Source organism: Oncorhynchus nerka, linkage group LG12 (assembly GCF_034236695.1).
Source record: "Oncorhynchus nerka isolate Pitt River linkage group LG12, Oner_Uvic_2.0, whole genome shotgun sequence".
Taxonomy (NCBI): Eukaryota; Metazoa; Chordata; class Actinopteri; order Salmoniformes; family Salmonidae; genus Oncorhynchus; species Oncorhynchus nerka.
In genome coordinates, this window is record NC_088407.1 from 17,361,280 (window position 1) to 17,377,000 (window position 15,721).

General features: G+C 43.9%; 1 protein-coding gene across 1 annotated transcript; it reads left to right on the forward strand.

Annotated features, from left to right (window-relative positions):
- Positions 1–8,946: 8,946 nt before the first annotated feature.
- LOC115123667 (neurosecretory protein VGF-like) lies at positions 8,947–13,949 on the forward strand. Its single transcript, XM_029653019.2, has one exon. The coding sequence runs from the start codon at positions 9,001–9,003 to the stop codon at positions 11,167–11,169; it is 2,169 nt and encodes a 722-aa protein (XP_029508879.1). The 5' UTR covers positions 8,947–9,000; the 3' UTR covers positions 11,170–13,949.
- Positions 13,950–15,721: the final 1,772 nt, after the last annotated feature.

Sequence of the window (15,721 nt, forward strand, 5' to 3'; positions counted from 1 at the left end):
CTTTGAAGTCCAAGTGGTATAAAACAACAACTATTAATTAATACGCTGTAATGTTTGTAAACGCTTCACCTAGGAGCCAACCTGCGTGCACCAAACGCTTGTAATTACAGTAACATCATGTGAAATACAAAACCCCTCCCCTCAACGAATTTCATCCATTTATTAATTAATTCTCATTACATAGCATTTACTTAGTTACAGTAGAATACATTCAATTTTACGGTATTGCACTGTGTCACTACACAAGAGTACTCATATTTATACTACAGTAGGTGTCCTGTATTATAAAATACAGACTTTTACTTGCCACCAAGCTGCCTGTAAACTACTGTCAAATTCACAGTAACCCCTTTATAGTGTATGTAGAACAAACATTCCTCTGTCATGTAGAATAACGACTCACGTCGGTTCTATTCCTGGAATTTCGATATGTTACGTTCTACAATGTTTGGCAACCGAACGTGGCCCTGCTATATCAAAGTTCTTAAATCCAGAACTTGTTGAAATGGCACTCTTGTTAAGGGTTATTGTGGGGGAGGCACCGCGTAGGCTTTCCTAAATAACCATTGACTTCTTCTGGCTGAGTGAGGGAAACAGAAATCACCGTCTTTGACAGTGCGCGTGGGCGGCCAATCTCTCCGACGCTCCCCGGTCCCGCGCGCGTTTTATCACAAAACCTATAAGGGCATTCCTCCCACGGGTTGTTGTCATACTGATGCATACTGACTGCCTCGAGATTATAAATGGATTCATTTAAAACAGACAGATAACCTCACCTCGCCTCGCCTCGCCTCGCCTCGCGCGGGGCTGGGATTCCGTTGTGAATGTCTTTGCGCGCGAGAGAGATTGATGTAGCCAAGAGGGGGACACCGCTGCTAGAGCGAATCCCGCCTCATTAACTTCCAAAGTCGAACCCTGCAGTGATCCGTCTCCACCTTCGCCCCTGATGCGCACAGCGATGGCAGCGCGCCTGGTTTTCTGTTTTAAAACAGGCCTATACCTGGCACGTGGCATTCGCCACCAACTGCTTCAAAGGGCGGAAGTGAAGTGATGAACGAGAGAGGTTGAGTTGTTTTTACGGCCTAGAACCACCCACGCGACATTATGGAAAATATTGTGCAGCAGGCAGCCAACCTATAATTAACGGCCCCTGGTATTAGGGAGCTGTTTGGAGTTCGAGACTCGAGCAATCAAGCCAACGCAAAGCACTCATAGTCACTGGCGCGATGATGACAAATCTACTGTTCTGAACGGAAATGACCTGGACTGAACACAAAACATCTCGAACAATATAAACCGACAACAAAAACCATACTACTGTCTCTGTATTATCCTAAATTAATAGAAATGATGTCTCATGATTCATTGAATTAATCATTTAAACCCGGGGATATTTGATTAGGCAGGCTAGTCCGCTAATGAAAAGCTTTGGCACAGGCAGCACCATGGACACAACCACATGACTCTGCGAATAGAACATTACTTCTGCCTTGGATTCTGTTGTGTTCCGCTGAATAAACATTTGAATGAGCTGTTTTTAATCCCCCCATATAGCCAACCAGATTTAGGTTATCGGGCTACTTAAATGCAATATAATCCGGGGAGACACCAGTGATCACTAACAAATGTGAGTCATGAAACGATTCCTGTTTAATGCTGAGCAAATAGAATACAAATAACAATAAAAATATCACTACAGCAACTACACTAGACTAAATGTACGATAACGGATGCATTTAGGAAAGGGACCTTAATCGAGAGTGAAAGATATGAATGTAGGCCTATGCCTCTTTAAACCACGGTCCGCCTGCGGTGTAAAGCCTGCGGAGTTTTTTTTGTGAATGGAATGCGGCATCCATTAATGGAACTCCCTGGCTGAAGACATAATGCGCGCGAGATGTCTGGTGCCAGAAGGAATACAGGCAGGCAGCAAGACGCCATTGATCAAAGGCAGAAACTATACAGACAAAACCCCTATGGCATTGTGACATTCAGACAAAATAGTCAGTGCTTGTAAAATAGAAGGGTATTTTTTTTTCATTAAAAACGAGAAAGAGTTAGTGCGCTCGTTTAAGAAAGCGTGCACCATTCGCAATATCAATCAGTAGGCCAATAGACAAATAATGTATCCCCAACAATATTTTGTTTTGAACAGACTTCAAGCGAAATGCCAGTCAGACAGAACTGACACAGCGACGCACACAACTCGCGGATGCAGTGATTTATTTCGACTGCGGCCGCGACAGACAACCTCAACAACAACACTGCTCGCCAGCCTCCTCCCCATCGGTTCCTCACTCTCTACCGGCCAGATGAGCTAATCAATGCGGTGTGTGAGGGCCAGCAGCAGCAGGATGCAGAGGGAGACACCGTGGGTGCAGATTATGGCAGTCCTTATGATGCTGATCCGTGCAGCTGACGATGCAAAAACTCAAACTGAAATTGGAAGGCATAGTGAAAGGACTTCCAACAACATATAATGATGCTATAGCCTATATTTACTACACACAAATAAGCTAATGATAATGCGAAGGTCTTACATTTAACTAATACACATTATACGCCTATCCCTATACTTAGGTAATCAGAGTTGTCCTGCCTATAGCTATAAAGGGAAGGGGGAAACCTAGTCAGATGTACAACTGAATGTCTTCAACTGAAATGTGACTTCCGCATTTAACCCAAACCCTCTGAATCGACATCCAGGTCTTCGGCGCACGGGGAAGTGCGGGTTTAGGGGCAGAACGACCGATTTTTACCTTGTCATCTCAGGGATTCGATCCAGCGACCTTTCGGTTACTGGCCCAACGCTCTAACCAGGCCTGTGCTATAGGCCTAGTTAAACGATTGAGATAATTGAGAATAGTAGTATTATTTCTGTTTACAGAGTTGGCCTGCCTATAGCTAGGCATATTAAACTACCAAATGTGAGAATTAGTTTCGACTTCACTTTCAAACATATATCATCCAACCCATGTCCCAAAGCGTCCACGCGGGCAGCTTTAGAGAAGGTGAGTCACTGCGGTGAAAGGAGGATGCTGCAAAACACCGAACCCGTGCGCTCTAATGTTGAGTGGCATACGGTAATGCTCAACGGTTATAGGAATATATGCCCCCTTAGCTCCCGATTACCGGCCTAATTTATCTCTGCTGTTAACACACACATATGCAGGCCGTTATGCACGTACGCGCGTACGCACACCGAACACAGTGGTGTCACACGCACATAAAGAACAGTGTCACACACAACCTTCTCCCTCTCACATGCATCCGTGTCCAATCACTGAAAGAGTCAGACTGGCGCCACTCATTGCAGCCAGCCCCACCATCGGATTCAATTATCCTTCAATTTGATTGGATTGTTCTCTCCATACAGGAGTGCACGCCTTGAAAATGCATAATGTTTGCACAAGAACAAAGGGCCGAGGAGCAGGTAGATAGTAAATTAGTCCTGCGTTGATAATGTCAGAATGGACACAGGCCTAATTTACTTAATAGGTACATTATGGGGAAGGCAACCTTGTGTTTGCTCTCTCTCTCGCGCGCACGCGATCTCTCTCTCTCTCTCTCTCTCTCACACACACACACACACACACACACACACACACACACACACACACACACACACACACACACACACACACACACACACACACACACACACACACACACACACACACACACACACACACCTTTAACCAACCTTTATAGTCTTGGCAGTGCCATTATTGCTTTTCTTAAGTGCCCCCAGACAATTGTTTACAGCCCTGGCTATGCCTCTCGATGGATTGTGAGTTAATTTAGTGTCCCACGGCAGTTCATTAGAAGTAAAACGTAAATGGAAGTACCTGCTTCTCGAGAGATAATAACGTTCACCGTTCTTAATGTGTTTTATCTTTTGCACTTCCTCCGAAGTCACGTGAACGGTTTAGACACATCAGTTGAATGGGGGATTTCCAAAACGGATCTATATAAATAAAGAATGTAATCAAGTTATCTTGGAGTTCTATTTCCTCAGTGCATGCAATACATAGGCCTATAAATTGTCGTTTGTATTTTGATAAACAACAGACAATATATTATTGTCATTACACATGCACTAAAATGAAATACAATTATACAAGTCCTATACTGGACAACAACAACAAAAAAACATGCTAAACTAATTCACCAATTGCCCCCCCAAAACATGCTAGAGTAATTCACCAATTGCCCCCGTGGTCTAAAGTGCGTGGCCAGCTCGCACTAGGAGCCCTACAATACACACAACCAGACAGAAGCCAGCAACAGTTGAGTGGAAGGTTGGCGGAGGTAAGTGAGGCAGCGAGTAGTGATGCAACTGCAAGCCTGGCAAGGCAAGCTCCAGTGGGAGAGATTCCTCCGCACTGCACTGGGCTGGCAAAGTGCCCAAACACTTCAAATTAGACCGGTGTGCCTATACTTCTATACACTATGTAATGACAGCTGTCTAAAATAGAGAAAGTGATGGTTTAGGCCTACATATCTCTGTCTCAGTTTAAAATAAAATCGAGTTCATCTTCTATTATGATTCAGTATTATTGCTTTCACCAATCATAATCATAACACCTGGGCATAAGCAATATAAGGGGTCGCTTAGGCTCACCGGCCGCTAGGGGGGCCCTCAACCCCCCCCAATTTGCTTTAAAATCACAACATTTTCTCTATGCCTCATGGCAAAATGAAGAGAAGGGGTCCACAAAATCTCACTTAGGGCCCCCAAAAAGTTAGGGTCGGCCCTGAATAACATGACGTCTGCCTGTCAAATGACCCTGCATTCGCTTTGAAATCATACTTCGATATTCTGATATTGTCATAACAACCAAACCCCTGAATGCTCACGCTGTGTCAGTATTCAGTTCACACAGGCTCCACATCTGGGGGAGAGAAACCTCCTATCTCCCTCTTCCCCCTCCAGCGGGAGAAATACTATTTCATTCATCCCGCTTCCGTTCATTCATCAGGGTACTGCAGTGTGGCAGAGCCAGAACGCTCGTTGGTTCGTTCGATCGAAGCTAAAATTCTTATCAATGAAAGCTTGCTGACGTCAATGGGGGGGAAACGCTGACATCGGGTCACGTGGACAGCGAGGGCGGACGTATAAAGACGCGGCGCTGTCCGCGGTTCTGAAAATACTCACTGAAACAGACACATACAACAACAGTAGGAGTTGGAAACCTAAAGCGAAAAATAACAACAAGTACTTTATACAGACGCTTCCGAACAATACAGAGCTTTATTTGTTTTAGGAAAACATTGGTGTATTGAGTTATAGAGTAGGAAGCTGAGTCAGAGGTTTGAGGAGTGACAGAATAACTACACCAGACTGCGCTTCTGGATTCATCACAAGACTCCAGGTAAGAACGACAAACTTCTTCATAATTTCTTAATTTGAAAGGGATCAAAATGACTGACATACTAACTGACATGTAGCCTACAATTAAAAAAGAAAGTGGTGAAATCTAAATGGCCATTGTGAATGTGTTACTGTTTGGGACATCCACCTTCCTTTTTGTTGGACATACTAGCTGAAACAAATACATTATGATCAGAAATGTTGGTACACAAGCTTACAAAATAATTGTTTTAAGACAAAGCCCAATAGGAACTATGCAAAGCCTACAAGGAAATGGGTGTGGATTAGAATGATTTTGATGAGTTTGGCTAACGATTGTGATAATAATGTTGACAATGATTACCGGAGATGGTGATAATTGTCATAACCATCATCATCAATCACGACGCTTCTCCCCTGTCTTCCATCACCAAAGACAAAGGGGGAAAGTGACCCTTTAAAGAGCCGCGTTTGGCTGCCTTAAATAATGGTTTTGCGCGTCAAACCAATGTTGATGCAGCTTTTAGAATATAGTTTAACATCCTTTTGAGCATATTTTTTTATGTATATAAACACCAATTGCTTGGCTTTTTTCTGTACTCTCATGCATTCTCATGTTGCTGTGGTTGTACGGTTCTTGCTCTTTTAATTTTGAAGCAACAGAGAGAAATTCCACCGGGTCGTAGAAGCGTGGTGCAGAGCAGATTATGGCAAGATAGGGCTTCTTAAAATCGGATTACTAATGTACTTTGAGAGAGAGAGAGAGAGAGAGAGAAAGAAGAGAGGGGGTTAAAATATGCTTTTTGATGACTGTACAAAGTGTAGCCTACCACACAGCTAAAATATTAAGTAGCCTATGACAAAGTGACTAATTAAGACTGCAAAGGATATACAATAATTGCAAGGTGATATAGATTCTTGCTATACAGTTTGCACACACAGAACTTGACATATTGGGGAAAATCAGTCTCAATGGGAAGTGAGATGGATGGTGCCTCATTAGGCCAGGTCATTGTAGATTGTTTCCTAATCTCTCTCTGTGGATTACACTGATCCATCTGTGTTATAATGAGCGAGGGGTCAAACCTCAATACTGGTCCCAAATGGCACCCTCTTGACTATTTACTGCGCTATTGTTGACCAGGACCCATGGGGCTCTAGTCAAAAGTAGTGCACCATATTGTCAATAGGCTGAGCGTGCCATTGGGACGCACTTCAATGCGGCATCATGATCCTTTAATCTTGTAGGCCTATATCCTTTTTTCAATCGCATCTAGATTCTAGGACTATAAATAGCTGCAACGCTCCAGTGGTTAGATCCAATGGGGTTGTGTTTGATATTGTTGCGGCTGTAAAGGATTCGTATAAAGGAGATTATCAATTGTGATTGAATATCTGATCAATCTATTCATGCTTTTTGTTGTATTTCTCAGAGACAGAAAAACATTCATCTTAAATCGTTGAGCAGTTAGGGTACGTCATTTATGGATCGATATTATACTGCATAGGCTACAAAATACAACATGATCAATGTGAAATCTGTTGTTGCCATGGCCACAGATATAAATGACCTTACAAGTCTAACAATTCTGCTAATAGTTCTCTGTAGACCTATAGCGGCGTCGCGAGGAACGCGCCTTGGAACGCTTTCTTTCCGCGTTCACATGCGAAAGGCACATTAAAACTTGGAGCACCAGCTCGAGACACTGAGACTATTAAGTTTTTGTTAGAAGAGTGGAGGCGCGAGAAAATATGTATTTTAAAAAACTGTACAGCATATGTCTAATCGAACGGTTTAACCCGAATCGACGAACGAGGCCTATATATTATGTGTAAGGGATAATCAACGAGGGGCTCTGCGTTCTATGGAAAATAATGAATGACACGGTGTGTTCCACAACGCGCTAGCGGAGTGGAACTGACCTTCCAACAGAGTTGCATTATTTTCCAGAGAACTCAGAGCCACTAGTTGATTATATACCATGGGGTATAATTGAACACATTTGCCATAAAAATGTGTTTATTTGCCGGTATAAATGTGTTCAACATCCACTAAAATAGCTAGTAAGTTTACTAGATAGCTACAGTAGTTGCCATGGTAACCAGACAAACAGACTTGCTAGTTTAGCTAACCAAAGTATCAGTCTTAGCTTGCTTGCTATTGTGAAAATCTAATTCATCAATACCAATACTGTTTTCAATTCTACGTTTGCTTTCAAACGCAGCGCAAACAAAACTTGTAAAAATGAGCTATAGTCATCGAAATCTACCATGCAAATATATACCGCGCGTTATTTATAGGGGAACAATGCACGCTCAAGAATGCCCTTCAAGCCAATCAGAAAGGAGTATTCAATAACGCCATGGTATAAAGCTGAAAAGCATGGTGTAGAGCTGAAAAGTTCAATTGAGGAAAATCCAATTTGTCCAATTTGGACATGAAAGGTGTTGTGAAGGCAATTAATGTGAGCCATGGAATTAAATGAATGGTTTTATTACCTTGAAAAGCATACATGCCCATTCACAGACACCCAGCCAAGTCTAGTTGTTTTAGCTTACCTTGTATATGAACATTCAATTAACTATTGTTGCGTGCGGAGTGTTGCTTTTTGAGCTGTGGTCCTCTGTAGCATGGTGCTGGCAACGTCCAGATAGAGGGTTTGATTCCTGGGACCACCCCATACGTCAAATTAATGCACACTTGACTGCAAATCGCTTTGGATAAAAGCATCTGCTAAAATGTTATGTTACTAAATGTTGAGGAAAAGACATTGATAAACCATTTCAAACTGTGTCATACTAGTCGGCCATCTTGCGTGGGTCTCTGCTCAATTTATGTTATTTGTTGACCTGCACAGAGGGTGAATGAATATAGTGGTTTACCTATTATATGTGTGATATTTATGGGGGGAAACATGTATAGACTACTGATAGTGTCTAGGCTTACCAGATGGCTAGACTGTAAATAACGATTTTGAGTTGCTTTCCGCTAGTTATCACATACAAAATGTGCTATAGCATAATAATTAATGAAAGCAAAAATGTGCTTTTTGGACTTCATTTAAAGGTTAAGGTTAGGTCTAAGGTTAGCAGTGTGGTTAAGGTTAGGGTTAGGTTTAAAATCACATTTTAGAAGATCAATTGTAGAAATGGGCAGGGTAGTGACAACCTAAATTGAGAAATGTTTTCACTGCTAGATGAGTATTGACTTTGACAACTCCACTTGGGCTATTTTCAATGGTTCACGTCGTCATTCCTTTACACAGGCCAACTCACTTTCAGCAATATATTTCATTTTAATGCTGTGAGCTAATGGTTTTATTGGCAATGAAATGACCTAGTTTAAAAAGAGGAGAGAACCTCAACTGAACTGTATACGGTATAGATTCATTAAACCACAAAACAATTTGTATCATCCCTGTAAAACCTTTCACTATAGATAAACACTTTACATTGTACAGGGGTAGGGGATTCCATAGAATTCAAATTCTATATTGGTTAACTAATGTTTACCATCCAAACATAAATCTCCCTCTCTCTGTCTCTCCCTCCTCTCTCTCTTTCTTTCTCCCCATTTCTTTCCAGGCACATCACCTTTCCTCGCTCCCCCCCCCCCCCTTCCACCCCCACGTCCGTTCTGTGTGGTCATGACGCAGAGCCAATTCGCCACAAGTGCCCTTATCCTACTGATCATCCTGCTGGGACTCACCCTAACCCTTCCGTCTGCCACCTCCGTCCCTGTGCCGACTGAGACGCACAGCCCCAGCAACAGCCATGCTCCTCCACCTCCTGGGCTTAGGCTACCAGAGGGAGAAAGGGATGTGCAGGAAGGGAAGAAGGGCGGACTTCCACGGAGAGAGAGAGCAGAGGAGGGGGAAGAGGAGGGGGAGCTTTTCGGAGACATGGACCCCAAAACATTAGCGGCCGTTCTGCTGGAGGCGATGAATAAGCCGCACGGGGAGAGGATGAACGGAGGCGTGGAGGATGGGAGGAAGGATGAGGAGGAGGAGAGGGAAAGTCAAGAGGAGAAGGGAGAGGAGGTGAGAGCTGCGTTGGAGGAGGGAGCGGACCGAGACAGGGACGGTCGAGACGAACTCGAGTTGGTGATGGCCGCCGCTGCAGAGCAGGGCACGGAGGAGCGACAGACGGAGGAGGAGGAAGAGAGGAAGAGAGCACAGGAGGAGGAAGAAAGACTAACAGAGAAGGTGACTAGCCGCACCACCAGCCAGACTGTTGCTGTGAAGGAGAAACAACCTCCAACGGAAGAAGGAAGAGGGGAGGAGGTGGGAGTAAAGGAGGTAGGGGCCAGAGAGGAAGCGCAGAAGGGACCTCCCACCTCCCAGGAGATCCAACAAGAGGAGCAGGAGCAGCTAAGCCCAGAGGAGGTGCAGAACCTCCAAACCATGTTGGAGGAACTACAGAACTACAACACAGCCAACAAGAGAGAGAGGGAGTCCCAGGCCCAGGAGCAGAGAGAGAGAGAGAGCAGGGGCTACAACCAACATGACACAGACCAAGCCCTGATGGACAACCAGATAAAACCTAAAGCGAAAGGTGGATATCCACTGGCCATGTCCAAGAAGAAGCTCAAATGGCAGGAGGAGACTCAGAAAGCCCTGAACATGCCCACCTATAGAGGTGGCAACTTCATGGACCACTTTGACGACAATCTGGCTCACCAAGCGGCTGAGGATGAGGAGGATGATGAGGGAGACGAAGATGAGGAGGAGGTGTTGAGCCCCCAGGAAGAGGAGAGGAGGGCGAAGGAGGAGCAGGAGGAGGTCAGGAGGCAGGCGAAGGAGGCGCAGAGGGCCAAAGCTGAGGAGGAGAAGTTGGCGGATATTGCCTCAGACATGCTCCTGCAGTACATGGTTAAACAGGACAGAGGGAAGTACTCCAACCAGAACAAGAAGACCCTGCTGTCTAATGCAGCCGAGGACAAGCGCTCCGATGAGGAGGTGGTCAGCGAGGATGACGATATTGATCCTCAGACCATCGATAAGCTCATCGAAATCTCCAGTAAACTCCACCTCCCAGCAGACGACATTGTCGACATCATCAGCGACGTCGAGAAGAAGAAGAAGAAAGACACTCCTGAGATGTTACCCTGGCAACGACCCCAGCAACGACCCCTAGTTCCCCCAGCAGCCCCCGCCTTCGACACCCAGCCTTCGGCCCCACGCAATCCCACCCTGAATCAGCCTTCTCCAGCCATCAACCCCCTCAAGGCCTGGTTCATGGACATATCCTCCTCAAAACAAGACCCAAACGTCTGGATCAAACCGCGACACAAGTCCTTTCGGACCTCCTCCTCCAACTACCCTGCCTATCCCTTCTACCAACAGAGGCCTTACCGAGGGTACTACCCCCTCTACTTCCCCCCTCCCAAGCCCAAACCTCGCTACTACGCCAAATCCTCCCTCAATGACCTCCTGTCGAATTCTCTGGACTACGACTTTGACTTCCCTCCCAAGAGGAGGTACCGTCCCTGGGTACAACCCCGCCCGAGGAATCCCCCCGTCGCTCTCCGGCAGAAGCTCTACTACCCCAAATACCTCCTCCCCTCACACCCCCGGACATACAACCACCTCCCCATCCCCATGGCCAAATCCCGGTCGTCGCCTCCCAGGGGTCAGGTTCAGCCTCGACGTCGGCATGGTTACTATTACCAAGCGCCCCCAGCGCCTCTAGTGACCCGGGACCAAGATTATTATGGGATGCAGGGGTTGGGGCAGCAGCAGCAAGACAGTGACGAAGACCTGGAGAACTACATTCAACAGGTCTTTATGAAACCCAGACCCAGAATGTATCAGTGAAAGGAGAGGAGAAAGAAAGATGGAGAGAGAGAGAGAGAGAGAGAGAGAGAGGAGAGAGAGGAAAAGGGAGAAAGAGGTAACAATGGAATGTATATTTTCCTCACCGCTTACTTTTGATTTTGTTTTTGGGTTTGAGTCTCGTGTCTTTTTACTGTTTAGCTTCATTTTGGTTGAAAAGCAACACAAAAATGTAATTTAGCAGGGGGGGGGGTGGCTTTCGTTCACTGTAGAGTATAAAACAAACAGATAGAAGAGAGACATATAGGAGGAGACATCCATTCATTCCTCCACTTTGGATGATCACGAGAAACTGAGGGTCATGGTCCAAAATGACTTCAAGAGGGGCACAAAACCAACCGTGTATAGATCTATAAAAGTTACAGAACTCTCCAATAGAACTCCCGGAACAACGACTCTCACCATGTCATCATGGAATCCTGACGGATATGAGGGAGCATCAGCATCATTCAGAGGACATTAAACATTGAGGGTGATTCCCAGATAGTACCCTATTCCTTATGTAGTGTAGAGTTCTAGGGGCCCTGGTCAAAAGTAGTGCACTACATGGGTAATAGGGTGCCATTTATGAAGCAGCCTGACAAACAACCATGTTGCCCTTCATTCGAAACTTTTGAGTTTTGTAGGTGTTAACAAATACTCAGATGTCAATGTTTGGAACCAAAATGTGCAGTCAAACATGTTAATATTCCGAAAGACTAGCCATTGCTATTGGAGCAGAGGCCCTATCGATATTAAGCCTTACCAACATGTGTGTGTTAGGTTTTATTATTAAATGAGCATTTACATGATCGTTCTAGTTATACATCGTTTGTAGAAAATTAAACTTGTAAAAAAAGATTGAATTGCACCTTTTCAAGAACTCACAGATAGAAGCAGTTCATCTACAGGACAGGAGGAAAAGCCCACCTCCATTCATACCCTTGGTAAGTTGCCATAATGCAGTCCAAGACTGTCAATATTGACCAAATATGTTCTCTTTTGTATTTTTTTCCCATTTGAGTGTTACTTGTCTGTTTTTATCAAATCTGTTTGTTTTTTTTTGTCATAATATTTTTGCATATTGTTTGATTTTAATGTAAATTGCCCTTCTGCAGACACTTTGATGATTCTATTTCTGTATTTGTAATGTACTTTAGCAGTGCTAAGATTTACATATTCATACATTCCAAATATTTGTAAGACAAAGTGATTTTAATGAAAAGAAGTTGAACATACTGAAATACAGTTTTATATTCCCTTATTATTATGAATTCCCCCTCGTCTTGCTGAAGGCGGTCAGCTTTGTTAAGGGGGTAGAATTTAATCGATTGACGCTCTTGTAGGGAGTAAAACGGGGTTGTGATCTCAATTCCACTCCATCTCAAGTCGATTCAGAGAATGAATTAGAATATTCGATTCACAAATAGAACAACGGTATGGGGATTTTTCAATGAAACTGACTTGAGTTGGAAAGGAATCTTCCCTCGCTCCCGATGAGTGAGTGATATGAGAAGAGAAAAGGGAAATTTTAAAAAACTCTGTGCTACCATAGAGAAACAAATATGGCTCTGTTTATGACTTTAGAGGCTGCAGAGAGGACCGGGATTCAGAATCTCACCGGTGTCACAGGAAATCAATATCTAATCACCTCCAAATCCTTACTCATTTAATCTTGCCTTGGGAACCAAACCCCAACAAACTCCCATTTTGTCACGTTTACCCGCTCAAGTCTTCAACTAACCATGTGGCAATCTCATAGCCGAGACAAGGGCGCATCCCATAATGGATCCCTATTCCCTTCATAGTGCATTACTTTTGACCAGAGCTCTATCGGCACTGGTCAAAAGTAGTGCACTGCACAATATAGTGAAAAGGGTACCGTTTGAGACGAACCCATACACAGCATAGACAATCTCAAAGTGAAACCATTTTCAATGTGACTGATGCCACAGACGCTAGCGAAAAATCCCTTGTTTTACAGAATAGATGAGGGGAGAAACGCTGGGGGAACATTTGGGAGTGGTGTTTGATTTGATATGTGTGTTCCGCTTGTCTGAGATTTAGACTTGGCACCTTATTCCCTACATAGTGCACTACCTTTGATCAAGGCCCGTAGGCCACTATTGGTAATAGTGTGTCATTTAGGATGCACCCTTGTGACTGTTCCAGTTCGTTGAACTGAACTCATTGCCATTTGATATTTGGACAGGTTCAGCGTTTACTAGGAACACTGATCAAAGGGGACAGACTCACCCTTCAAAACCTGGTACTCAATACTAAAGTTCCCTAACTGTGAGGTATCTGCTGTAGGAGAAAAAGAGAGCGAGAGATGTTAAAGAAAGTCATGAAAGGAGGGAGGGACCTAAAACATTACTTTCATTTTGAAACATTTTTTTATCTTTTTTTTTTTTTTACCAAGTGACAAAAAGAGAGGGAGGGAAATAGAAAGGGTTAGGGATGACTGAAGAGAGAGAGAGACAGACAGAAGACAGTTTCTGCTGCATGTACCTGCATCTAAAATGTGTTGCTTCTTTTTGATGAACTTAACAAGCATTGAAAAAAAGTATAAAAAAATCTAAAATAGCTAAAAGATGACTTTATAGACATGACATACCAGATATAAAACCCTGTTGAAGTCTTGTACGAGGATGTTGTTCTGATCTATGTACTCTATGTCTAGCTGTACCTTGTATCTATATCGTAATAAACATGCGTATTGCTGATTGTAAATAACCGCATGTATCCATGATGACTAGTTTTGCTACACAGAGAGAAATAAATAAAATCAACTATTTTTTATTATGAAACTGAAATGCCTTTTTTTTTTACAACTTTTTTTAGTAGACATTTTGTGAAGTTATATTTTCAGATGACACCTTTGCTTCCTTTTCCTACCTATCATACGGCAGCAATAATGGAGGACATTTACATTTACATTTAAGTCATTTAGCAGACGCTCTTATCCAGAGCGACTTACAAATTGGTGCATTCACCTTATGACATCCAGTGGAACAGTAGTGCATCTAAATATTTTAAGGGGGGTGAGAGGGATTACTTTATCCTATCCTAGGTATTCCTTAAAGAGGTGGGGTTTCAGGTGTCTCCGGAAGGTGGTGATTGACTCCGCTGTCCTGGCGTCGTGAGGGAGTTTGTTCCACCATTGGGGGGCCAGAGCAGCGAACAGTTTTGACTGGGCTGAGCGGGAACTGACCACGATAGCAGTGCAGCACAGTTTGGTTTTTGCCCTTAGCACTACACACCTGATTCAAATCATGAAAGCTTGATGATGAGTTGATCATTTGAATCAGGTGTGTAGTGCTTGGACAAAAAAAAAAACTGTACTCCCCTTTGGGTCCCCAGGACCAGGATTGAGAACCACTGCACTATAGGGTTGCAAAATTAACTTTAAACAAAACATAAGTAGGTGGGATAATTTAAAGAAATCCATCCCGAATCCAGGAATCTTTCAACTGGGAATTTTGGGATAGTTAACTGAATTTTGCAACCCAACCTGTGTGATCTGTTAGTTTTTAATGTACAACAGGCCAACTCAGCTACTGCTGCCATAGAATGTACAGTATACAGGCCAACTCAGCTACTGCTGCCATAGAATGTACAGTATACAGGCCAACTCAGCTACTGCTGCCATAGAATGTACAGTATACAGGCCAACTCAGCTACTGCTGTCATAGAATGTACAGTATACAGGCCAACTCAGCTACTGCTGTCATAGAATGTACAGTATACAGGCCAACTCAGCTACTGCTAGAATGTACAGTATACAGGCCAACTCAGCTACTGCTGCCATAGAATGTACAGTATACAGGCCAACCAACTGCTGCCATAGAATGTACTACAGGCCAACTGCTGCTCATAGAATGTACAGTATACAGGCCAACTCAGCTACTGCTGCCATAGAATGTACAGTATACAGGCCAACTCAGCTACTGCTGCCATAGAATGTACAGTATACAGGCCAACTCAGCTACTGCATAGAATGTACAGTATACAGGCCAACTCAGCTACTGCTGCCATAGAATGTACAGTATACAGGCCAACTCAGCTACTGCTGTCATAGAATGTACAGTATACAGGCCAACTCAGCTACTGCTGCCATAGAATGTACAGTATACAGGCCAACTCAGCTACTGCTGCCATAGAATGTACAGTATACAGGCCAACTCAGCTACTGCTGCCATAGAATGTACAGTATACAGGCCAACTCAGCTACTGCTGTCATAGAATGTACAGTATACAGGCCAACTCAGCTACTGCTGTCATAGAATGTACAGTATACAGGCCAACTCAGCTACTGCTGCCATAGAATGTACAGTATACAGGCCATAGAAACTCAGGCCAACTAGCTACTGCTGTCATAGAATGTACAGTATACAGGCCAACTCAGCTACTGCTGTCATAGAATGTACAGTATACAGGCCAACTCAGCTACTGCTGTCATAGAATGTACAGTATACAGGCCAACTCAGCTACTGCTGTCATAGAATGTACAGTATACAGGCCAACAGCTACTGCTGTCATAGAATGTACAGTA